Consider the following 26,235-nt stretch of genomic DNA (forward strand, 5'->3'; position numbering starts at 1 on the left):
TTAGGTAGTTGTTTATCTCTTTGACATCTGATGGGAGGGCATTCCACAGGGTGGGCGCCACTACCGAGAAGGCCCTCACTTCTCACAATGAGCGTACCGCCATAAGGCCCTCGGCGCTGGACCTCAGTTGTCCAGGCTGAACGATGGGGGTGGAGACACTCCTTCAGGTATACTGGGCCAAGGGCATTTAGGGCTTTAAAGGTCAACACCAACACTTTGAATTGTGCTTGGAAACGTACTGGGAGCCAATGTAGGTCTTTCAAGACCAGTGTTATGTGGTCTCCAGAAGTGCTATCATGGCTGTTTGCTCCAAAAGCTTCCCATATCCTGCCACCCAAAGCTTGTTGTAGAACCTCAGCCCATACTCCCAAAATCTCTCCCAGAGGACACAGGCCCATCTCTCTTTCATCTGCCTGCTTACCTGGTTCTTGAACCTCTCTCATCTTACTTGAAGCCATCTTCAAGTAAGCCAGCTGCATTGCACTACAGTGGTACCTCGTGTTAAGTACTTAATTCGTTCCGGGGGTCCATTCTTAACCTGAAACTGTTCTTAACCTGAAGCACCACTTTAGCTAATGGGGCCTCCTGCTGCCGCCACGCCGCCGGAGCACGATTTCTGTTCTCATCCTGAAGCAAAGTTCTTAACCTGAAGCACTGTTTCTGGGTTAGTGGAGTCTAACCTGAAGCGTATGTAACCTGAAGTGTATGTAACCCGAGGTACCACTTGTACAAGGTCCCCTCCAAATCTGTAGTTCTATGAAACAGCATCTAGTGCAATGGCTGGGGTCATGAGTACCTGCCTCTGAGGTAAGAATGTGAAAAAGCCAAAAAAAACAACCCCCTGGGAAATTATGGAAGCAGGAGATTTCAGCCGAGCCTTATGAACGTACAATGGAAGATTCATGTGCAATTGCTGCTTTTGAACTGAGGACCTCTCACTGGCCTCTAGTCCTCCCTCTCTTCTAACCCTTCTCTCGCCTGCTACTGTCTGAAATACTACCCCATGCAAGTTTTTCCTCCTCCTCCACACCCAGGTGACCTTTGGACTCTCCTTTATTTGGTTTTGCTGCTGCACTCTTGTCACGCTTCCAACTGGGATGTATCCGTTTGGATGTAAATCCTGTTGGTTTCAAGGCCTTTCTCCATCCTAGTTATTTTCTGTTGTACAAACATTATGTACTTGGGGGAGATATATGAGACTTTTCCCTAGGCCTGTGCTTTTGGGATGAGAAGCTACGTTTTTCTAAGCAGCTGGGAAAATGGATGTCTTCCTTCTCTCCTACGCTACCTTCCCCAATAGCTGGTTTCTTGTACCAGTGAATACTATGGTTCTCCCCTCTCTAGCACTGGCTCATCTCCCATTGATATTAAAATGTGGGAAACATGGAGTGCCCCCCCACGCAATGGGACTCCTGCTTCCACTGCTATTCAGTGCAGTTGTACTGGTGGCACTACCAGGCTTCGTGAGGAAATACTTTGTCTGGGAAAACTCTTTCTCCTGTAGTTGTTGCTGTTGCTGCTCTTCCTGCTGTTGCTGTTGTTGTTTTGCCACTATTAAAAAGGACCCCTGACCATTAGGTCCAGTCATGACCGACTCTGGGGTTGCGGCGCTCATCTCGCTTTACTGGCCGAGGGAGCCGGCGTACAGCTTCCGGGTCATGTGGCCAGCATGACTAAGCCGCTTCTGGCGAACCAGAGCAGCGCACGGAAACACTGTTTCCCTTCCCGCCGGAGCGGTACCTATTTATCTACTTGCACTTTGATGTGCTTTCGAACTGCTAGGTTGGCAGGAGCAGGGACCGAGCAATGGGAGCTCACCCCATCGCAGGGATTCGAACCACTGACCTTCGGATCGGCAAGTCCTAGGCTCCGTGGTTTAACCCACAGCGCCAGCCGCATCCCTTTTGCCACTATTACTATTACTATTACTATTAATTTTGTATACTGCCCTTCAGCCAAAGTTCCCAGGGCAATTCACAAGAGAAAAATACAAAACGGGAATACAAAACACGTAATAAAAACAAACCAATTACACCTCCCCCAACACACAAACCCATTTAATAGCCCTAAAGTGTTACTCAGCCAAACTCAGCCTGGTTGAAGAGAAATGGTTTTGCCTGGCACCTGAAGATACCTCATTGGAACCAAGCTTCTTAGGCAGCTGACCCATTTATTTAAACCCAGGTTTGCCTCAATAATGGATGAAGTAATAGTGGTGGGTTCAAATTTTCAGGGCAAGAGGGGCACATAGGTAGAGGTTGCTGAGTCTTCCTCATGCCTGCTGTGAACCCCCTGATAGGCTTTCTCCTCCCTCCTTCTGCATCCCCACCTAAAATAAATAGCAGCAGATTGTGGGGTGGGGTTTTCATTTCTTTTTACGTCCATGAGTGTACCTCCTCTCTTTATTTTATTTCTTCAAGCCCTGTTCTATATAATGGGGCAGTCTCATGAGTTAAGCCAGGCACACCTACTTGTTTCTATACAGTATTAAATACAGTGGTACCTCAGGTTAAGAAATTAATTTGTTTTGGAGGTCCGATCTTAACCTGAAGCACCACTTTAGCTAATGGGGCCTCCCGCTGCCGCCGCACAATTTCTGTTCTCATCCTGAAGCAAAGTTCTTAACCCGAGGTACTATTTCTGGGTTAGTGGTGTCTGTAACCTGAAGCGTCTGTAACCCGAGGTACCACTTTACAGTATTGAAATAGAAGAATAAAAAAATAATCAAATAATGGGGAAAGAATTGCAAAAAATAATAATCGCGCAATACCAAGCAGCCAAAACAAAACCATGGTACCATGTCCCAATTAAAGCCCTAACCCAAACCAGCATAACACTACTTAGAACCAGCTAGGCTTTAAAAGGTGTTAGAAGATGTCGCAGGTAAAACCACAGCTTCTTTTAGGGGGGAAAGCCTGAATTGATGACCCTTCAGTGCCTGCATAAAGGCAGCAGAGGAAGAGAGATCGTCCCTGAGAGAGGGAGTTCCATCATTGTGAGGCTTCTCTGTTGTGTCCCCAGTCTAGCTGATGGCACTGGCAGGATGGAAGGAGCTCTTTCAGGGATCATCTGAAAACACAGCAAGGGTAGCCTTTGATTAACTAGTGACTGCTCTTCTTGTCATTAATCTGAGGACTGGGTGGTGGGAGATTTTGTCAGAGGAAGGTGCCCCTATAAAGCAGGTATACAGTATCTATACCTTGGTTGTCGAACGGAATCCGTTCCGGAAGTCCGTTCGACTTCCGAAAATGTTTGACAACCAAGGCGCGGCTTCCGATTGGCTGCAGGAGCTTTCTGCACTCAATCGGAAGCTGCCTCGGACGTTCAGCTTCCAAAAAACGTTTGCAAACCGGAACACAAACTTCCGGGTTTGGGAGTCAAATGGGATGAGTACCAAGGCGTTTGACAACTAAGGTACTACTGTACAGTATTTGTAAAAGGCTTAATAGTGGAGTTCATGCAGCTGTTCTGTCCTGCATAAATATAAATGTATCTTCTCAATTTATAGGCACCCATCCAGCAGCTGGCGGACAGATTTAGTGGATATTTTGTCCCTTTTATAGTCATCATTTCCGTTGCAACTCTAGTGGCCTGGATTGTAATCGGATTTGTACACTTTGATATTGTGCTGAAATACTTCACTGTAAGTACTATATACTGATTTATTATGATGTATTGTTGTTTAGAAGCTTTGTTTATATTCACAAATCACAGCAGACAGGATTTTTTTCCTTATGTGTGTAATCTGAAGTTAAGTCACTCTGGAGTGTGTTGAATGTATGCTTCTCTGCCCCATTGGGACAGGGCTGGCAAAGAATTGATTATTTTTGCAGTGTGGATCATTTGAAAATGATTAGCCATGGCCAAATAGTTTGTGCCGAAACACTGTGTTAAGACCCAGGGCTAGTCACCACCAGCCTATGATCTAACTTGGGCTGCCAAGGACAGCAGCAAACGCACCAGATAAGATATAATGTGGAAAAGCTGTAAGGATTAGGCGTGTTTAGATTAAACATGCATTACTTGGGGGAAGCATGGTCTTCAAATACCTGAAAGGCCAACATAAAAAAGAAGAGCAGCTGTTTCGCAGAGCAACTGAAATTGAAGGCAAAGAGGAAACAAGGAGATCTAAATTTCAGAAATAAGGAATACTTTCTAACTATACTGGCAGAAATGACTGGCAGAATCCGAGACCAGGGAGAGGATTCGGTGAAAGAAGACTGGAAGAAATTTAAAGATTATTTACAGAAATATTGTAAAGATGTTGGATAGAAACTAAGTGGTTTCCAGCTGTGATGTTTCAAGAGATATGAAAAAAAGAGGTTTTACAAAGGGGTTAAAGTTTAATGGTAAGGATTTGCTGAACTAACAAATTGAACTGGAATACAAAGAAGGGAGGTATGAGGAGGTCCGGGGAAATAAGTGTAAGAAAGTTATGTTATCGAAAATTAATGGATGCTTTTAACGGTGTTTTTTTTATTTATTTTTATTTTTGTGTGTGTATGTTCATGTTTATTTTTCATTTTCTGTTATACCTTAAAAACTCTCAATAAATATCTTTTTTTAAAAAAAATTAATACTTTCTAACTATAAACTGAGCATTTGAACTCATTCCAAAGGGTGGTGAAAGCTGTTATTATGTAGGGAGATGCCTAGACTTGTTTCCCCTATGTGTAGTAATCAATAAAGGGATTAAATTTTCAAGCATTAATATAGTGATTTGTCAGTACAGACAGCAGTAAGTGTGTGCGCTTGCCAGTTTTCAGCCACAGCTGTATATTGTTAATGCATACTCTCTTTTTAATATCACTAGATTTCCCTTGTGAGCAAACTCTTCTTGCTTCCCTCCTAGCATCACAGTAAACACGTCTCGAAAACTGAAGTCGTCCTCCGCTTCGCCTTTCAGACTTCCATCACAGTCCTGTGCATCGCGTGCCCTTGTTCCTTGGGTCTGGCCACCCCAACCGCGGTGATGGTGGGCACTGGAGTTGCCGCCCAGAACGGTATTCTCATCAAAGGTGGGAAACCCCTGGAAATGGCACACAAGGTTAATATTGTCATTGCTAACTCACACCTGCTGCCATAACTCTTTTTGCTGCTTTTTGAAACAAATATCGATAGATTTACAGTGCAGTCCTATAGATGTCGACACAGAAGTAAGCCCCTGTGTTTTAGGGCTGTGTTCTTGTATTTATTTACCATATTTTCCGCCCCATAGGACACACCTAGTTTTTTGGGGGGGGAAATAAAGAATTTTTTTTTATTTCCCCCCAGGCGCGGGGCTGGCGCAGGGGAAGCTCGAGCTTCCCTGAACCCCAGCCCCGAGAACAGCCTGCTATCCGCAAGCCTAGGGAGCCCGGCGAGAAGTCGCGCCAGTCTCCCCAGGCTTGCGGAGAGCTGCGCGAAGCCCGGGCGCGCTCTTCAGCGCGCCCTAGGCTTTGGAATGCAGGCAGCTCTGCGCAGCCCTCGGGAGACTGGCGCGACTTCGCGCCGGTCTCCCTACAGCTGTGCAGAGCTGCGCGAAGCCCGGGGATGCAGGCAGCTCTGCGCAGCCCTCGGGAGACCGGCGCGAAGTCGCCCCGGTCTCCCGAGGGTTGCGCAGAGCTTCCTAAAGCCTGGAGAGCGAGAGGGGTCGGTGAGCACCGACCCCTCTCGCTCTCCAGGCTTCAGCGAAAGCCTGCATTTGCCCCATAGGACGCACACACATTTCCCCTCCATTTTTGGAGGGGTAAAAGTGCGTCCTATAGGGCGAAAAATACAGTAATTTTGATTGTATGTTTCTAGATTAAATTTTATATCTTTGTTAATTTTTTATTGCAAACTACCCAGGGAACTTTGTGTTATGGTCAGCATACAAATAAAATCTACCTGTGTCTTTATTTCTTGCAGGTACAGACTGTAATGTTTGATAAAACGGGGACCATCACTTACGGAGTTCCTAGAGTCATGAGGGTCCTCTTACTAGGAGATGCAGGAGCTACTTTGTCTCTGAAGAAGGTGCTTGCTGTTGTGGGCACTGCAGAAGCCAGCAGCGAACATCCTTTAGGAATGGCTGTCACTAAGTACTGCAAAGAGGTATGACACTATGATCTAGAAGAAGAAGAAGAAGAAGAGTTTGGATTTGATATCCCGCCTTTCACTCCCTTTAAGGAGTCTCAAAGCGGCTAACATTCTCCTTTCCCTTCCTCCCCCACAACAAACACTCTGTGAGGTGAGTGGGGCTGAGAGACTTCAGAGAAGTATGACTGGCCCAAGGTCACCCAGCAGCTGTATGTGGAGGAGCGGAGACGCGAACCCGGTTACCCAGATTACGTGACTACCGCTCTTAACCACTACACCACACTGGCTCTCTAAACCACTGAACCTCCTGGGCTTGCCGATCGGAAGGTCAGCAGTTTGAATCCACACAACAGGGGTGATCTCCTGTTGCTCTGTCCCAGCTCCTACCAACCTAGCACTTCGAAAGCACACCAGTGCAAGTAGATAAATAGGTACCACTGTGGCGGGAAGGTAAACGGCGTTTCTGTGTGCTCTGGCACTCATCACAGCATTCTGTTGCGTCAAAAGCAGTTTAGTCATGCTGGCCACATGACCCGGAAAGCTTTCTGTGGAAAAACACTGGCTCCTTCGGCCTGAAAAGCGAGATGAGTGCTGCACCCCATAGTCAATTTTGACTGGACTTCACTATCCAGGGGTCCTTTACCTTTTTACCTCTACAGTGGTGCCTCGCAAGACGAAATTAATTCGTTCCGCAATTCTCTTCGTCTTGCGAGTTTTTCGTCTTGCGATGCACGGTTTCCCATAGGAATGCATTGAAAATCAATTAATGCGTTCCTAGGGAAACCGCCTTCAGACCAGGTCCGGGGACAGTCTGTCCCCCGACCTCTTCTGAAGGCTGGGGGGGGGGGGGGGGGACAAGGGCTTTTTTCCCACTGCCAGCCTTCAGAAGGCTGTTCTGAAGGCTGGCGGTGGGAAGAAAAGCCCTTCTTCCCACCTCCCGCCCTGCAAGCTCCGGGGACAGGAGGTCTTTGCTGCCGACCGCCAGCATTTTAAAAGCCCCTGCTGTCCCGGGGCGATTTTAAAATGCTGGCGGGCGGGAGCGAAGTCTCCGCTGCCCCGGGGAGATTTTAAAATGCTGGGGGTCGGCAGCGAACGCTTCGCTCCCGCCCGCCAGCATTTTAAGATCGCCCGGGGCAGCGGAGAAGTCTCCGCTGTCCCGGGAAGGCAGGCGGGGGGAGCAAAGACTTTTGCCACCGCCTGCCTTCAGAAGAGGTCCAGGACCTCGTTCCGATGCCCGGCGGCAGGGTGCGAGGTTCCCGCCCCACCGCCCGGCATCGGGGCATCGTTCCGATGCCCGGCGGCGGGGGGAGAGGTTCCCGCCCCACAGCCCCGCTTCGGAGCAGCGTTCCGAAGCGGGGCGGCTGGGGCAGGTGTTCCCTGGACCTCTTTTGAAGCAAGCGGCTGCGGAGAGAAGCGATCTCCCCGCAGCCGCTTGCTTCAAAAGGGGTCCGGGACCTCTTTTGAAGCAAGCGGCTGCGGAGAAAAGCGATCTCCCCGCAGCCGCTTGCTTCAAAAGGGGTCCGGGACCTCTTTTGAAGGAAGCGGCTGCGGAGAAAAGCGATCTCCCCGCAGCCGCTTGCTTCAAAAGGGGTCCGGGACCTCTTTTGAAGGAAGCGGCTGCGGAGAAAAGCGATCTCCCCGCAGCCGCTTGCTTCAAAAGAGGTCCGGGGGCAGCGGGAAGCGCTTCCCGCTGCCCCCGGACCTCTTTTGAAGCAAGGGGCGGTGGGGAGAAGCGATCTCCCCGCCGCCCCTTGCTTCAAAAGAGAAGACCCGCTGTCCCCGGGGCAAGCTTCGTTTTGCGAAGCAAGCCCATAGGGAAATTCGTCTTGCGAGGCAACTCGAAAACGAAAAAACCTTTCGTTTTGCGAGTTTTTCGTCTCGCGAGGCGTTCGTCTTGCGGGGTACCACTGTAGTTGACACTTAATAATCTCTGCTTTGAGGGGAAGTTCTGCTCTGCATTTGCATGCAACAGACTTTTGTCATTGTTAGATCCTGTAACTGGCAATGTAAAGATGATGATGATGATTTCGTTCGTTCGTTCGTTCGTTCGTTCGTTATACCCCGCCCTTCTGGGTTGCCCCAGCCACTCTGGGCAGCTTCCAACATATCTAAAAAAATATTAAAACATTAAAAAGCTTCCCTATACAGGGCTGCCTTCAGGTGTCTTCTAAAATAAGGTTACCAGATTTTTTCCAATGAATCTGGGGACACTTTTCAACTTCAATGGATTTTGTATGGGGACTGATTTGTAAATCCGGGGACTGTCCCCGGAAAACGGTGACATCTGGTAACCTTATTCTAAAGCTTACATAGTTACTCATCTCCTTGACATCTGATGGGAGGGCCCTCCACAGGGCCGGCGCCACTACCAAGAAGGCCCTCAGCCTGGTTCATATCTCATACATTTGGGACAGTTTGGATTGTTTATGTTTGATGGTACTGAGAATCTTAAGTTACATCACCAATTTTCAGATATTGGGGTGAGTTATGGGAGCCCTTGTCCTCAGGACACTGGCACATAGAATTTGAACGTCTTTCCACTTGTGCAACTTTCTGCTTCTTCCCAGTATCATTTAAAACTACAGTGGTTCCTCTGGTTGCGAACGTAATCCATTTCGGGATGCTGTTCGCACCCCAAAAAGTCTGCAACTACAGCTCCTCTTCCGCGCATGTGTGCAGTGCGATCGAGTGCTTCTGCGCATGTACGAAGCACGCAGATTGCTTCTGCACATGCGCGCGTGGTGAACCCGGAAGACTTTACTTTGTTGCGTTCGTAAGCTGAAAGTCTGTACCTGGCACCAGAAAGGCTTGCAAAAATGAATAAAACATATAATAATAAGTGCTGGAGATGCAAGATACAAAAAGGAACCTTCTACCATATGTGGTGGACATGCCCCGAAATTGGGAAATTTTGGAGCATGATCCACGAAGAAATAAAGAAAATATCAAGAATATCATATAGTAAAAGGCCAGAGGCATTCCTTTTAGGAATTTTAAATGACAATATGCCAAAAGACAAAACTATTTTTTTCTTATACGCAACGTCTGCAGCAAGAATCCTGGTGGCTAAGTACTGGAAAGGGAATCAGTTACCCACTAGGAGAGAGTGGCTATGTAAGCCCTCAGAATACTTAGAATTAGCCAAATTGACAGATATAATAAGACAAAAACCAAAAAGTGAAGTAAAAAAAGAATGGGAGTGCCTAAATGAATACCTCAAAAGTCAAGATTCGAGGGCAGAAATCTGGCTGAGTCTGGAATAACCTTGTGAAGTGAAAGGATATGAAAGAAGGATTTATATCTAGATGTTAGGATAGAGAGGATAAAGAAAACAGGAAAACACAATGAGAGATAAAGGAGGTGCTGTGGGATTGGTGGAAGTCAATGTCTTGTTGTTGTTTTAGTGTTTATAATATTAACTTGTAAGATATGGATTTGGGTTTTTTTTTTGTTTTTTAGTTTTCGAATGTTGATTTTTGTGTGTTGTGTATTGTTATTTTTTGATATCTTTCGTGTTGTTGTTGTTGTTGTGTGGAAAAATACTAATAAAATTAATTTATTAAATAAAATAAAATAAAATAAAGTCTGTAACAAGAGCAGAATGCAACTAGAGGTACCACTGTCCTTATTTTGCAGGAGCTGGGCAGAGAGATCCTCGGCTACTGCAAAGATTTTCAGGCAGTCCCAGGGTGTGGAATAAGCTGTAACGTTGGCAGTATTGAAGTCGTCCTGGGTGAGACGGAGCAGCCTTTGAGCCATCCAAATCCTCACCTTGGGGACATTGGCAGAGGCGCTACAGATCCAGACCCACAGGTCCTGATCCCCAAACTGGAAGGTAAGTAAGATTGCAGCTATCGGTACAGCCGCAGGTTGCTAAATGAATGGTTCCTCAACCGATAAGATCTGGCAATTGGGTGTTTACCTTGACCACGTTCCTAGTTGCACATAATAAATGCAATCATTAAGCTGCCTTATGTGCAAAATTTTAAGACTAGGCAAAACATCTTTCTTCTGGTTGATACTGGCCTCTGGGAAATGTTGAATTGCAGAAGAGACGAGGAAGCATTAGGATTTTGAGTGACCACCTTGTCTTAATTACAAGTACTGGTGTTTAGGAAACTTCAGCAAAAATGTAGACTTCGTTGCATTCTTAATCAAGCTTCTTAGGGTAGCATCCTACTACTAGGAAATACATAAGAATCAATTATTAGTAGGTAGGTGGGGTAGCCCTAATCTGAATTATAGACCACGCAAACACAGCCGACTTTTCTAAATACAATACAGTGGTACCTCTAGTTACGAACTTAATTCGTTCTGGAGGTCCGTTCTTAACCTGAAACCGTTCTTAACTGGAGGCGTGCTTTCGCTAATGGGGCCTCTCGCTGCTGCTGCGCCGCTGGCACACAATTTCCGTTCTCATCCTGGGGCAGAGTTCTCAGCTTGAGGTAACTCTTCCAGGTTAGCGGAGTTTGTAACCTGAAGCGTTTGTAACGAGGCGTTTGTAACTCGAGGGACCACTGTATTTAGAAACGTCAGAAACTGTCTTGTACCAAATCAGATTGTTTCCAGTTTGCATACGCCCCATAACTGAGCAGTGTGGTTTGTCCCAGAAATTTCTTCCTTATTCTGCCTCCTCCATGGTGCAGAAATGCTCCAGCTTGAACTGTCTAGGGCAGGGGCCTGCAACCTTTAAGACAAAAATAGCTACTTGGACCCGTTTCCGAAGGAAAAAAAACCTGGGAGCCGCAAAACTCGTCATTATAAAAATAACTTTTTTGTCACCTTTTTTATTATTTCTTTGTTTGACCCCTCAGAATTACTCCTCCTCATAGAAATAAACGTTAAATTAACAAGTTACCTTGTGTGTGTGTGTGTGTGTGTGTGTGTGTGTGTGTTCTTTACTCCCCTTCAAAACAGTGACCAGCGTACATGCCCCCTTTCAATGCAGTGACCAGCGTACATGCCCCTTACAATGTAGCGGGCGGGTGGGCGGGAAGGTGACGTCAGGACGGTGCGTGACTAACGCACGCCCCGCCCCCATGCGACGTCACAGCCAGTACAGCGCCCGCCACAGTGGGGAGTGTCGGGGCGCACAATGCGCCTCCTCCCCTCGCTAGTATCCGCCCCAGAGCCGCGGCAAAGGTGTAAAAGAGCCACATGCGGCTCCGGAGCCGCGGGTTGCAGACCCCTGATCTAGGGAGAGAATAGGTGGGCAGGAGAGACTGAAGGAAGCAAAAATCTGTCAATCCCCTTTTGACTTCAGCAATCCCTGACCATTATCCATGCTGTCCACTGGGGCTGATGGAAGCTGGTGTCCAAAAACATCTGAAGGACCACAGGTTCTCCATCACAGGCCGATTTTATAGTTTTAACTCATTTCCATCTTGTCAGGTTCCTTGTACTTCTTGGCTGTGAGCTCTGGAAGACCTGCACCCTTGCCTTGTAGGCCTTTTCCACCTGGCCTGGGAGGGCAGGGTCCTGGCAGACTCCAGCTACAGAAGCTGCAGCTGCTGAACAAACATTTAAGCTGGATATTGTTTTTTGGGGGGGCTGCTGTTGCTGGGGTTTTTTTTGTATCTTTATTTTAGATTTTGTTGTGATTTCTGCGGAAATTGTTCCGTTTAGTATTGTGTTTTGTAATGTTTTATTTGTTGCATATGAATACTTTTGTTATAAGGGACATGGGTGGCACTGTGGTGTAATCTCAAGACAGGGCAACATTTATTCTGCTGGTTACTTTTTGATGCGTGCATTTTCTTTTTACCTTTAAGTTATATGCCTCTCAGGGTCCACCTCTGACAGAGCAATTATATATGCACGCCTACTCAGAAGGACTCAGACGCGGGTGGCGCTTTGGTCTAAACCACAGAGCCTAGGACTTGCCGATCGGAAGGTCGGCGGTTCAAATCCCCGCAACGGGGTGAGCTCCCATCGCTCGGTCCCTGCTCCTGCCAACCTAGCAGTTCAAAAGCATGTCAAAGTGCAAGTAGATAAATAGGTACCATTCCGGCGGGAAGGTAAACGGCGTTTCCTTGCACTGCTCTGGTTTTGCCAGAAGCGGCTTAGTCATGCTGGCCACATGACCCAGAAAAACTGTCTGCGTACAGACGTCGGCTCCCTCGGCCTATAGAGTGAGATGAGCTCCACAACCCCAGAGTCGTCTGTGACTGGACTTAACTGTCAGGGGTCCTTTACCTTTTTTTTTTTACCTTTGTTATGTTGTAGTTATGTATTTTTTATCATGTTGTAAGCTGCCTTGAGCATGGTTTGAACTGTAGAGAGGCTGCATACAAATAAAATTATGTATTTATGTGTGTGTGTATATATAGAAGCTGTTGACTGATACTTGTAAACTGTTGGGAGATCCCAAGAAATCCAGGCTAAAAACTGACATTTGAGTCAGTTTTGGTCAGACAATCTGATTTATGCTGATTGGGTCTTTGCTTTGACATTTAAAGTCTAGTTCAGACAGCAGATGATGTCTTCCTCACCCTTTCACTCTGCGGGGCCTGTTCTTTATACCTTCTCCACATTAGCTGGCATCAAAATTGGATAAGAGAGCAAATGTGGTGAAAACAAGCCTCTTTGTAGGGATTTGGTGACTTGCATGCCTCATCAAAGAAGTTTGGGGAATGGGGTTGTGTGTGTGTGTGTTTCCCTCCACTGCCTTAAAAACATGGCATCTGTGTGTTTTTGATTCTGTCAGTCTGTGAAAAGATGCCCTACAAATCTATCTTCCGCATGTTGTAATTTTCCAAATGTCTTAAGTGTATGCTAGCAAAGTTTGATAGGCACAAGGCAACTGCTATATTGTCAGTCAGTCAGTCCTGGCTCTCGCCGCTCCTACAGCGGGGGAGAGTTGCGTCTGGCGCCCATTACAACAGATAACGTGGGACAACATGCTGTTCTCAGATGAGTCCTTCCCTGTAATTTTGGAACCCTTTTGCACTGTTAAGTTTTCATGCCGTCCAATTTCTGTGCCTGGCAGATGCAGCAGCCCCTGTGACTTACTCTGTGTTGATTGGGAACCGGGAGTGGATGAGACGGAACGGCTTACATATCTCCAGGGATGTTCACGAGGCAATGGCCGGCCATGAAATGAAAGGACATACGGCTATACTGGTGGCCATAGATGGTACTCTATGCATTTAGACACACTTTCGCCACATGGCCAAGTGGCATCCAGCTCGACATGTCGCATGTTGTGGGGAGAAGAGGGTGGAGGGGCTGCAGGACCAGGATGGCCAAAGCAGCGCCAGTGGGATGTCTCTCAGTTCCAGAGCTAGAGATGAAAATTGAGAGGAATAAGTGGTTTTGGCTGGCTGAATATACAAGAGTCTTGTGGATATACAAGAGCCAGTGTGGTGTAGTGGTTAAGAGCGATAGACTCGTAATCTGGGGAACCGGGTTCGCGTCTCCGCTCCTCCACATGCAGCTGCTGGGTGATCTTGGGCCAGTCACACTTCTCTGAAGTCTCTCAGCCCCACTCATCTCATAGTATTTGTTGTGGGGGAGGAGGGGAAAGGAGATTGTTAGCTGCTTTGAGACTCCTTCGGGTAGTGATAAAGCGGGATATCAAATCCAAACTCCTCTTCTTCTTCTTCTTCTTCTTCTTCTTCTTTTCTTCTGCAGGCTCACTTTGTGGCATGATTGCGATAGCAGACACAGTCAAGCCAGAGGCAGCTCTAGCTGTGCACATACTGCAAAATATGGGAGTGGATGTGGTGCTTATTACAGGAGATAACAGGAAAACTGCCAAAGCAATTGCAACTCAGGTATGTTTTCCGGGTCACTTACAGACATCTGTTGAACATTTATCTTGATAATGATGATGATGATTTTGCATGAAGCTTGAAGGGAGGCTGGATATCTGCTATTTTAGTCAGCATTCATTATGATTGGTTTGTGAGAAGCTTAGACCATGTTGCACCAAGCAATTGTTATCCCACACTTTTCTAGTCCCTTTTCTTACTGCAAAAAAAGTCTGCTGGAGGGGCGGAGTAGGTTTGTTGTGCAACAACCCCGACTCAACTTCAATCGCGCAACCCAAATTTGCTGGTACGAGATTGAATCCTACCTGCAAATAGCGACAACCTGGGAACACTGGTGGTCTAAAAGGGGTGTTTTTCTGTGCATTCACAAGAGTGAAACAGACATGGACCTTTGTGCTGAACGAGTTGTGTAATTCATACTAACAGAAAGCATCTTTCTGCATATAGGTTGGGATCAGAAAAGTCTTTGCTGAGGTTCTCCCATCTCACAAAGTAGCCAAAGTTCAGGAACTCCAAACAGCAGGGAAGAGAGTTGCCATGGTGGGAGATGGAGTCAACGACTCTCCGGCTTTGGCAAGGGCTGATGTTGGCATTGCGATTGGAACGGGCACAGATGTTGCCATCGAAGCTGCAGATGTGGTTCTTATTCGTGTGAGCTGACTTTCCGTAAAACAGCAAGGTGGTGCGGGGAGGTGTCCTGGGACATGTTCAGAAGTTTGGGATTGCGTTTGCTCTTTAGGGGGGAAAAATATGTCCCTGATTCTTTTTGGTGCAGAACGACTTAATGGATGTTGTCACAAGTATCCGCCTGTCCAAGAGAACAGTGAAAAGGATACGAATAAATCTCATCCTGGCCTTAATATACAACCTCCTTGGCATACCTATAGCTGCAGGTAAGCTACTGTTACGATGGTTTTCTCTCTCTCTCTCTCTCTCTCTCTCTCTCTCTCTCTCTCGTTTTTCAGATTTTAACAATTTACAAGCAATTATCAAACAATCAATGGGACGCGGGTGGCGCTGTGGGTAAAAGCCTCAGCGCCTAGGGCTTGCCGATCGAAAGGTCGGCGGTTCGAATCCCCACGGCAGGGTGCGCTCCTGTTTCTTGGTCCCAGCGCCTGCCAACCTAGCAGTTCGAAAGCACCTCCGGGTGCAAGTAGATAAATAGGGACCGCTTTCTAGCGGGAAGGTAAACGGCGTTTCTGTGTGCGGCTCTGGCTCGCCAGATGCAGCTTGTCACACTGGCCACGTGACCCGGAAGTGTCTCCGGACAGCGCTTGCCCCTGGCCTCTTGAGTGAGATGGGCGCACAACCCCAGAGTCTGTCAAGAGTGGCCCGTACGGGCAGGGGTACCTTTACCTTTACCTTTTTATCAAACAATCAACATAAAAAGAGAATTCCAAAGAATCTCTTGAACTTCCCTCCTCCCCTTTGTGGATCATTTTGTCTATTAATCAAAATCTTTTAAATCTCCGTTATACCCTACCCCAAATTCAACGTTGAACTACAAGTGTTATTGCAATCCTACTGATAATTTTAATTAGTCACGATGGTTTTCAGACATCTGGGGGGTTGGACGGCGAGTAGGAGAGGAAGCTGTTTGGTTGATAGCTTAAAAGTAGCGAAACTGGGATTCTGTAGCCTACTCACGGTAGGTAACATCATCTATCTCATGGTGACTTTATGTCCATAATCTCTTATCAATGGGAAGCAGGACTGTCCAAAAATGGAGGCAGAGGTTGTAGGGAGATGAGTGGAAGCGAGGGAACTTACATCTCCGCATCTCCCTCTTGTTGCTGTGCAATTTGGGAAGAAATTTGCCCATCTGCATCTTTTGAGACCCTCTGTAACAGCCTCATCCCAACCTTTTTAGCCCTTTCTGCTCTAAGCTGAGTTTTCCTGGAGCGTGTCAAGCAGAAGACAGGCAAGTAGTTTGTGTGGAGAGGAGGGAAAGTAGCGCGTCTCCTTTCAAACTGGAACTTAGTTTTGAGATGGCAGAGAGCTGGCAAGGGGTTCCGTTGAACTGTTAAATTGACTTGGCTTACAATTATTTACAGTTATATATGTGTGAACAAAGAGGTTCTATGTGAGCGTACGTTGTGGCGATCCCACAGGGTCCCCGGACGTTTCACCGTCTATTGATCCCTGTGCCACCACTTTATTTCTCACTACCACCACCCAGGCCCTACCTGGTACAATACTGAGTCCAGTCAGGGTTAAATTGGAACATAAACTTCTGTTTATTTATTGCAGTTTAACAAGCGTGTGGTTTCATAAACGGTATTGGTCCATTACAATCATGGGGTGCCTATCCAGACCTATAACTTCCGCTACCTGCTCTCCCTCACTAAACCAGCTCTCAGATATTTACTTGTCTTCCTAGCCCCTAACTGTTCCTGACCCAGCTTATTTCGCTACACTAACTCAACCTACCCACAGACTCTATCCCAATTCACTCCCACTCCAACCAACCTCCCAGCGAACTCCCCTTCGCCCCTCACAGAGCTGGTTTTATAGTCCCTCTGACCCCACCCCCCTGGGTTCTGATTGGGTAACCTGTTTAACTATTTCACCTCCAGCACTCTCATATGTTAACGTCACATATGTGTGTTTGTATTAGGAGTATTTCTGCCTCTTGGGATTGTGCTACAACCATGGATGGGATCAGCGGCAATGGCGGCATCTTCTGTGTCTGTGCTGCTCTCTTCCCTGCAGCTAAAATGGTAGGTCTTCCCATTGATTTCCTCATGGCATTGAGAGCTACAGCCAACTTGTGTGTTCTAAGTGTACCTAAACAGAACTTTGTATGTAGCTTCTCTAAAGGTGAAGAGTTCTAAGCCATTGGTGATGGGTGGGGCTGGCACCAGGTTTGAGGAGGTCCTGAACGAAATGGCGCAAAGCACCCTGCCGAACTCTACAAAATTACCGTATTTTTTGCTCTATAAGACTCACTTTTTCCCTCCTAAAAAGTAAGGGGAAATGTGTGTGCGTCTTATGGAGCGAATGCAGGATTATGCCAGCTATATTATCAAATTTAGTTTAACAACTTTTTCAGATTTCTCACAAAGCCTCCCACGTTTTGGCACTTACCTCCTGCTTAGTACAGCACAATGACTTTTCTACAACCTAAGCATTCAGGAAACAGATGCCACCATGGAGCAATCTTCCACGCTGCCTACCAGTTACTGTATTTTTTGCTCTAGAAGACTCACTTTTTCCCTCCTAAAAAGTAAGGGGAAATGTGTGTGCGTCTTATGGAGCGAATGCAGGCTGCGCAGCTATCCCAGAAGCCAGAACAGTAAGAGGGATTGCTGCTTTCACTTTGCAGCGATCCCTCTTGCTGTTCTGGCTTCTGAGATTCAGAATATTTTTTTTCTTGTTTTCCTCCTCCAAAAACTAGGTGCGTCTTGTGGTCTGGTGCGCCTTATAGAGCAAAAAATACAGTAGTTTACCAGGGAACAGAGGGGCAGGCAGGAGGGACAGATGGGTTGGGGACAGGCAACAGCACTCTGAGAAGAGCACTGCAGTTGCTACCATCATTATCTCTCCAGAACATCCCTGGATCCTGGCCTAGCAGACCACTTTGGGCAGAGTTGAGCAGCATTGTAAATCTGTATGGCAGGAACTGCAATACACCTGGCCAGCCACTTCGTCACTGCAAAAACAATGCATGCTAATGCTTTAGTTTACGTTTCTATTGACTATATTGATTATTATACAGCCCCCCGTAAAATAAATTACTGTCCCTTTTTATATAAGATAATTTTTATTATCAATAACATGGAGCAGTGCAAACAACGCATAATGAATATCGATCACTGGGTGCAAAGCAAAATAATAGTCGCGGCGTGTATAAAGCAGAAAATAATAGCATGTTAAGCTAAATAACCAAGCCAAAAAGATGTGTGGCAAGGTCCCAAACCCTCCCAGGAAGTGGAATAAAGATACATGAAACAGTATTTTTGGTTAATGGGTGGAAAAGGCCACAACTTTGTTGGTTACAGAATGTGAGCGGTATTAGCTTAGGCATTGTAAACCAAACAACTATATCTGACTCCTGCCCTTCCATAGGGAGTCTTGGAAGGGTTAACCACCAGTAGGGGGAGCCCTGCTGATGCACATCAACTAGGGACTCCTCCAGGGTCACCGCTAGGGGTCGTGCCATGGCCCTAGCCCCCCCCCCGGGCTTTGTGGACGGAGACCACGCCCCCGGATTCCTTTAACGGAATACCCTTGAATTAGGAGGGGTAGGTGATGGCCACTACCTCCCCTCCCTTTTAACCTAATACTCCAATGCCTAACCGCCAAACCTCACAAAGTTGTGACGATTTGCCACGAGGTAGGTGAAAAAACCAAATGGCCGGTGCCAATTTGCCAAGTGGAAAAATTCCTACTAGGCCCCCTGGACAACCAAGGCAACCAACCGAGGTCCAGCAAGGTCAAGAAATAAAAGAGCCTAAGCTAATGGAGGGAGGGCGGGAGAACTGGCCGAGCAGGGAGAAAAAAGAGGGGCAAGTCCTTAGCCGTGGGCAGTTTAAATAGCCTGTGCCATGCCCCCGGACCGTCCAAATTGGACGGCCTAAGGGTGACGCGGCCGAGGAGCATCCAGTGGCGCAGGGAGGGCTTGCTCCTAGCTCGCAACAACATCTCCCCGGGAATGGGAAATGGCTTTGCAGGGTGTTTAGGTTCCTCTGGGTCAGGGGTCTGCAACCTTTAAGACAAAAAGAGCCACTTGGACCCGTTTCTGAAGAAAAAAAAACTGGGAGTCGCAAAACTCGTTATTATAAAAATAACTTTTTTGTCACTTTTTTATTATTTCTTTGTTTGACCCCTCAGAATTACTCCTCCTCATAGAAATAAACGTTAAATTAACAAGTTCCTTTTTGTGTGTGTGTGTGTTCTTCACTCCCCTTCAAAACAGTGACCAGCGTACATGCCCCTTACAATGTAGCGGGCGGGCGGGCAGGAAGGTGACGTCAGGACGGTGCGTGACTAATGCACGCACCGCCCCCATGCGACGTCACAGCCAGTACAGCGCCCGCCACAGTGGGGAGTGTCGGGGCGCACAATGCGCCTCCTCCCCTCACTAGTATCCGCCCCGGAGCCGCGGCAAAGGTGTAAAAGAGCCACATGCGGCTCCGGAGCCGCGGGTTGCAGACCCCTGCTCTGGGTAATAATAATAATAATAATAATAAATTAATAAAAGAAATAATAATGCTATTGATTAAAAGTCCCTCCCCCCCCATTCATCATGTAAGTTTATCAGCCAAAGTCAAGTACCATATCCTAGCTCACCACTTGCGAGTGGTGCATCAGTCTGCATCCTTCCAGTGTAACCCCAGCGTGGTTTATCATATTCTTACAGGGGAGAGCTTTGTTGCGCTCTGTAAATAAAGGAAGCACAGCTAATCCTGGTTCCACTTCAATATAGATGTCCCTTAAAAAAAAAAGGGCATAGCCATTGACAAGCACAACTGCCATTTCTCAGCGCGAGCCCCTGACATTTGGAAGTCTGTGTTTTGTCTTTCCTTAGCTACAAAAAAACCGACATGGAAAGATACGAAGCCCAGGCTCAAGGCTGCATGAAGCCACTGACTCCTTCCCAAGTCAGTGTCCACATTGGAATGGACGATAGGAGACGAGACCTTCCCCGACCAGCTGCTCGGGATGATATCAGTCAAGTATCGCTTTGTTCCCTGACATCAGACGTACGGCCAAGACACTTGGGGAATTTCCTAGAGAATGAAGCAGACCAGTGGTCCTTGCTCACTAACCATCAAGATGAAGACCACTACATCTAAGAGTGCCGCATTCTGCAGCTGAGCCACAATGTTCGGGGGCAGGACTACTTTACCTTGCGACTCTTTCACAGGGAGACTTGGGATCCTTCCAGTCTGCTTCCAGAACGCCTGCAGTTTGTGCTGAGCATGGAGGAGATTGCCTTGATTGGATCCTGGTGGCTGAGTGGCTCTTGGATCTCTCAGTATTGGCATGGCGTAACCAAAGTGTGAACAGAAAGATTTAGGGCAGAACATCCAGGCTTTTTACACACTGTATCTAAGTCCTAAACGTGACACAATAATATTTTACATGGACCAATTTTAGACATGAAAAGTGACCAAAACAGAAACTGGAGGCCGGCTAACTGTGATCAGAAGGTTGATTGCTTTACTTGAGATAACTGACCAGGATGATTGTACATCCATGGTAGGGGATGTATTGCTCCGATCAGCCCCGGCTAGCGTAGACAATGATCAGGGATGATGGCAGATAGAGTCCAGCAACCTGTGGGGTGACCACAGCTTCCCTAAGCCTGCTGCACATCTCAGTAGCAGAAAACAGGATTTTGTGAAATGGGGAAGATTGGTGTCTGCAAGAACAAGGGCCCTCACTTAATTTGCAGGTTACGTGTGTGTTATAAACAAAACAGAATTAAATTGATTTTGTTTAATGTGAGCTATAGTTTAATTTCCATTTCAACTGCTTTAACTTGTTACTTAGTCTTACACAAGAGCAAGCGAGTAGGGCAAATGCAAACCCTACTGTCTACTCCCATTGTAATGCGGAATGGATTTTTCCAGTGCACCAGAAGTTGCTGTCACGGCAGTTTTGACTCCATTTATTAGTGTTGAATCCCAAGCTCCACATTTAGCCTGCACCCTACAGAAATAAAAGGTTTGTGTGCTTCAGAGAACAGATCCTGAGCATTCACAACATGAACAGTGAAATACAATTGGATGCTGTGGTCTCCTAAACTGCTGAACCTTGCCCTCGCTACCGTACTAGAGAAATTTCTAGCCGTTGCTTTTAGAATGAGAGCCATCTCCCATGTGTTGAAAGCAAGCCCGTATTTTAATTTGAACAGTATTTCAAAGTGCTCATAAGGGAGCCGAGAGTACCAAACTGAAAGATAAATGCACTGTAGAGACCAATAAATAAATGCAAATTGGGGGGTTGGGGTGGATTCCTTCTTAATTTAATTTGGTTCTTACATCATTATTTGCAAGTCTCCATATCACTGAACTGGATGGATGGCTATTTTTGCAAACTTCAAGCTATTCTGTCCAGTAATCCAAGATGCTGACTCTGTTTTTGCATATGGTAGATTTAAACAATAGGGGTGTTTTTTCAGAATCAAGTGTCTCCGAAACCTTAGAAAGGCATGATTTGGTTAAAGTTTTTAAGGATCTTCACTATAATGAGTTGGTATAACTGTGCTGATGAGAGAGAATTCCTCTCTCTCTCTCTCTCTCTCTCTCTCTCTCTCTAACTCACAGTCAGGATCACTACAGAATTTAGAGCCCTATTCATATTCTTCCCGTCACATGGGACAGGGGAGGAGGAGGCCAGAACTTTGCTTCCTTCCATCCCCTCTGTCCCTTCGCAGTCATGTTTCTCATGTTGTGGGGCTGAACACCTACAGCATGGAGTCTCCTTGCACAATTTAGGACCTTGATCGCACAGCATTCTAAACCGTGTGGGGAGCCTCCACAAGTCAAGTATGCTCCCCTTCAGACCATTCAGTCCCATCACATGGAGGGCAATGGTGAAACATGCTGAAGGGGCCAGGGCCAGTGAGCTTGTCCCACGTCATGCAGCAGGGAAAGTGTAACAGGGGACATTGGAATTGCCCTTAGAAGTACAGCAAATACCCAATGAATTCAACATAGAATCATAGAGTTGGAATAGACCACAAGGGCCATCGAGTCCAACCCCCTGCCAAGCAGGAAACACCATCAGAGCACTCCTGACATATGGTTGTCAAGCCTCTGCTTAAAGACCTCCAAAGAAGGAGACTCCACCACACTCCTTGGCAGCAAATTCCACTGTCGAACAGCTCTTACTGTCAGGAAGTTCTTCCTAATGTTTAGGTGGAATCTTCTTTCTTGTAGTTTGGATCCATTGCTCCGTGTCCGCTTCTCTGGAGCAGCAGAAAACAACCTTTCTCCCTCCTCTATATGACATCCTTTTATATATTTGAACATGGCTATCATATCACCCCTTAACCTCCTCTTCTCTGGGCTAAACATATCTCAAGAAATCCTGCATCTCAAGAAATCCCCTGCTGCTCATATTTTATAAGTCAAAATAGCAACCCCCCCCAACACTCCTCTCATCAATACAATTGCTTTGATTTCTAGGGCGTAGTGTGTCTAGAATTGTGAAATTACAATCTAGAATGTGCTGCCCAATTCACAGCCCTACAAAATTCTGTCAGTACCTACCAATTGTTTGAAAAAAAGAAAGTTACATTAATATAGTAGGTTGTTTTCAAGGAAGTACCTAAGTGGTCCTACACGGCACTGATCTCCAAACACATCATCCACAGATACCCAGATCAAAATTGGATTGTGGTGTTCAAGCCTTTCCCAAGGCCACAATTTCAAGCTGTCTGGTCAATGAGCCTCAAAATGTTCCTTTTCGCTCGCCGTCACATGAGCTTCCAGGATCTTGGAAGAGGGAGTGCCCTCATCAAACTATCTTTCTCCCCAGATAGTGGCCCTGCCTTCTCTTGATGCCCTCCTATCTGGTGTGTTCCCTACACTATTGGACTGGAGAAGCAGTTGGTTCTCCAGAAGCCATGGAGAAGGCACCTGTGAGGGTCTGGACTTTTAATTCAATAGACCCTGCTGCTACAGCCACCACACCTCTACAGTGGGCTTCTGTTTGTCAGGTTCAGTAGTCCTCTGGACCAGTCAGATGCCTGTTTTGTTTTGAAATGGCTCTAGTGCATAGACCATGGCAAAAAAATGGTTGTGCAGAAGTACTGATTGGTGTGGTGTTGCTTAATAAGAGGCTGGGGACACCAGATCATGCAATGCTGAAACACTGGTGGGGATCATGGTGTGAACTCAGCATGCAACCCTGACAAGCTTGGGCAGATGCAGCCTGGCCTGGGGGCATCCGTGGTAGAAGCCTATGCACCCCTCTTGCTTGGGGTGGGATTCTGGTTCCTGGCACAAATTGTTCCTTCCGAATAAGTGTGTGCTATTTAAAGCTCTCTGCAATGCAGCTGGGATTTTGAAAAAAAGAGAGAGAGGCTTTTTGATGGAAACTGGCTTATTAAATACCTACTGTCATACCGTTATAACAGAGAACAGAGACAACTTAATTATAGTGATTATACAATGATACATCTTGTTTGGGGGGGGGATGCCAGCAGCCTGCCTCTACCTGCTCCCTCCTCCACCTGTCTTTTGTAGAGTAGTAAAATTATGGGGGTGGAAGGAGAAGGCTTGCACAACTGAGCGAGCAATTACATGACATCAAGACTGACAGTGTTCCTAGGCCTTTGCTTCAAGGCTGTCATAAAATCAGAGCAGGAAGGAACTTGAAAGGTCATCAGTCTGCACCAATCAGCTGTTGCAGTCCGGGCTGCAGGATACTGGCATTGGAGAGGATGCACAGTGCTGCGTTTGACAAACAGATTTCTCCAGGGTTGTGTCTTTATTTAAAATATTTGCATACCCTGCCAACATTTCTCCAATGAAAATAGGGACATCCTATGCAAACCTTGTTGTTGTTGTTAGCCCACCCATCTAACTGGGTTGCCCCAGCCATTCTGGGCAGATTCCAACATATACAGTGGTGCCCCGCAAGACGAATGCCTCGCAAGACGAAAAACCCGCTAGACGAAAGGGTTTTCCGTTTTTGAGTTGCTTCGCAAGATGATTTTCCCTATGGGCTTGCTTCGCAAGACGAAAACGTCTTGCGAGTCTTGCAATTTTTTTCCGCTCCCCCCCCCCCTTTTTCTAAGCCGCTAATAGCCTTTTAGCCGCTAAGCCGCTAAGCCTTTAATAGCCGCTAAGCCGCTAATAGCCTTTTAGCCGCTAAGCCGCTAAGCCTTTAATAGCCGCTAAACCGCTAATAGCGCTAAGCCGCTAATAGGGTTGCTTCGCAAGATGAAAAAACCGCTAGACGAAGAGACTCGCGGAACGGATTATTTTCGTCTTGCGAGGCACCACTGCACAAAAATATTAAACATAAAAAAACCTTCCCTATACATCTGCCTTCAGATGTCTTCTAAAGGTTTTGTAGTTACTTGGCTCTGGAGTCGCATAACTCCATACCCTCCAACATCTCTCTGATGAAAATAGGGATGTCCTAAGGAAAAATGAGACATTCTGGGATCAAATCAGGAACTGGGGTGGCTTCTGTAAATTGGGGGCTGTCCCTGCAGAATAGGGATACTTGGAGGGTCTGCAAGACACGCTTGAAGGGTGTATTTCTGAAGAGACCTTTCGTAATTCCTAAGGAAGGGTGTTCCACAACTGCTGGGCTGACCAGTGAGAAGGCCCTATCCTTACTCAAGGGAGTGGGCTTTGGAAAGGCAAAAATGACTAGCTTGCCCTGTTATCATGCCCTATTAGCATGATTCATAGACAATCAGGATATTGATATTTATAATGTGAGTACACAAATGATCTGAAGAGCCTGATCAGCACCATGACCAGAGGAACCGGAACAAATATGGTATTGAACTCAACACCACCTTCTTGTCTCAAACAATGGCAGTCTCTGATGTTGCCAGTAGTATTGTGTGTGTGCAGTGGCGTAGCGTGGGGGGTGCAGGGGGGGCCGGCCGCACCGGGCACAACATCTGGGGTTAGGGCAAATCCACAGGTTAGGGGGCGCAAATCCACAGGTTAGGGGGTGCAAATCCACGGGTTAGGGGGCGCAAATTACTTGCCTTGCCCCGGGTGCTGACAACCCACGCTACGCCACTGTGAATGTGTGTTTGTGTAATTCAGAAGTTACCTTCCATAAAATTCACCAGACAATGTTAAACTTTTGCAGGAGAATTCTGAAAAAGCTGAAAATATAATTGGAGCAAGCTTTGAATGTGCAGGAACAGTCCTCATAATGACAGTGATTGCTTCTCTGGCCTAGGCTTTTATATGAAAATCTATTCATTTCTTCTTTCTTAAAACCATTCCATGTATTCATAGTTCTTTGTAAGCCACGGTGTGTCTAAACTGCTAGTAATTTGGCATGTTGATTTGAGTAATAAGGGGGAAATCAGACCTTTAGCTCCTCTTTTTGAGCATTGACATTTACATTATCAGCATTAGTCATCAAGGTTGGGTGCTTGTTCACACTTCTCCCATCTGGGCGGAGGGTGTCGCAGGAGGGTAGAATGGGAAAATCAGGAGTTCAAAGCCTAGCCCCTGCCCAAATTCTTGACCATTGGCTCAACAATCCAGTCATTCAAACCCCAATGTGCCACATGGAAGAGCATGAGTGCCATTTGAAGCCGAGATGTATCATGAAGAAATAGCTGCAGATCATACATGGCACTGATCATGCTATAGATGAGAGAGCCACAGGTTTCTTTGCTTGTGTGATGAAATCCCCTTGCCCCAATGATCTGGTAGTTTAACACAAGGGTCTAGATTTACCCTGTGAACATTAAAAGTAAAGGTACCCCTGCCCGTACGGGCCAGTCTTGACAGACTCTGGGGTTGTGCGCCCATCTCACTCAAGAGGCCGGGGGCCAGCGCTGTCCGGAGACACTTCCGGGTCACGTGGCCAGCGTGACAAAGCTGCATCTGGCGAGCCAGCACAGCACACGGAAATGCTGTTTACCTTCCCGCCAGTAAGCGGTCCCTATTTATCTACTTGCACCCGGGGGTGCTTTCGAACTGCTAGGTTGGCAGGCGCTGGGACTGAGCAACGGGAGCGCACCCCGCCGCGGGGATTCGAACCACCGACCTTTTGATCGGCAAGCCCTAGGTGCTGAGGCTTTTACCCACAGCGCCACCCGCGTCCCTGTGAACATTACCATACCTTTAAAATACATTCAAAGCACACTCCCCCCCCCAACAATTTCGTTCGATTGTCGTTTGTTTAAGGCTTGCTTAACTCTGTGAGTTAGGGATGCGGGTGGCACTGTGGATTAAACCACAGAGCCTAGGACTTGCCGATCAGAAGGTTGGCAGTTCGAATCCCCACGATGGGGTGAGCTCCCGTTGCTCAGTCCCTGCTCCTGCCAACCTAACAGTTCGAAAGCACGTCAAAGTGCAAGTAGATAAATAGGTACCGCTCCGGCGGGAAGGTAAACGGCGTTTCCATGTGCTGCTCTGGTTCGCCAGAAGCAGCTTAGTCATGCTGGCCACATGACCCAGAAGCTATGCCAGCTCCCTCGGCCAGTAAAGCGAGATGAGCGCCGCAACCCCAGAGTCGGTCACATGGTCAGGGGTCCCTTTACCTTTAACTCTGTGAGGGGTAAACTTATTTGGCTTATTTTGGGGTGTGTGCTTTAAGGGTATCTTGTGTACGCAGCCTTAGTCTTAAAGATCCTGACCTCCTTAGACCCACCTTAAAATCCCAGGGTGGGAAGAGGGGCTGGCTGTTAAACCACTCTGAAAATTGCAGTGAAACAGCCCAGAGGACATACCTGCTTTAT

General features: G+C 47.0%; 1 protein-coding gene across 6 annotated transcripts in view; it reads left to right on the plus strand.

Annotated features, from left to right (window-relative positions):
• The window catches only part of ATP7B (ATPase copper transporting beta), a 56,062-nt gene extending 35,777 nt beyond the window's left edge, over positions 1 to 20,285 (plus strand). For all 6 annotated transcript variants that reach the window (XM_028722081.2, XM_028722076.2, XM_077926515.1 and 3 more), the window contains 10 exons: positions 3,509 to 3,643; positions 4,853 to 5,047; positions 5,890 to 6,075; positions 9,697 to 9,895; positions 13,049 to 13,195; positions 13,693 to 13,835; positions 14,280 to 14,483; positions 14,608 to 14,725; positions 16,450 to 16,552; positions 19,363 to 20,285. In XM_028722081.2, coding sequence (XP_028577914.2) covers positions 3,509 to 3,643; positions 4,853 to 5,047; positions 5,890 to 6,075; positions 9,697 to 9,895; positions 13,049 to 13,195; positions 13,693 to 13,835; positions 14,280 to 14,483; positions 14,608 to 14,725; positions 16,450 to 16,552; positions 19,363 to 19,630 — 1,698 coding nt within the window. In that variant the 3' untranslated portion in view covers positions 19,631 to 20,285. The remainder of the gene's footprint in view (positions 1 to 3,508; positions 3,644 to 4,852; positions 5,048 to 5,889; positions 6,076 to 9,696; positions 9,896 to 13,048; positions 13,196 to 13,692; positions 13,836 to 14,279; positions 14,484 to 14,607; positions 14,726 to 16,449; positions 16,553 to 19,362) is intronic.
• The last annotated feature ends 5,950 nt before the right edge of the window (positions 20,286 to 26,235 follow it).

Source organism: Podarcis muralis, chromosome 3 (assembly GCF_964188315.1).
Source record: "Podarcis muralis chromosome 3, rPodMur119.hap1.1, whole genome shotgun sequence".
Classification (NCBI taxonomy): Eukaryota; Metazoa; Chordata; class Lepidosauria; order Squamata; family Lacertidae; genus Podarcis; species Podarcis muralis.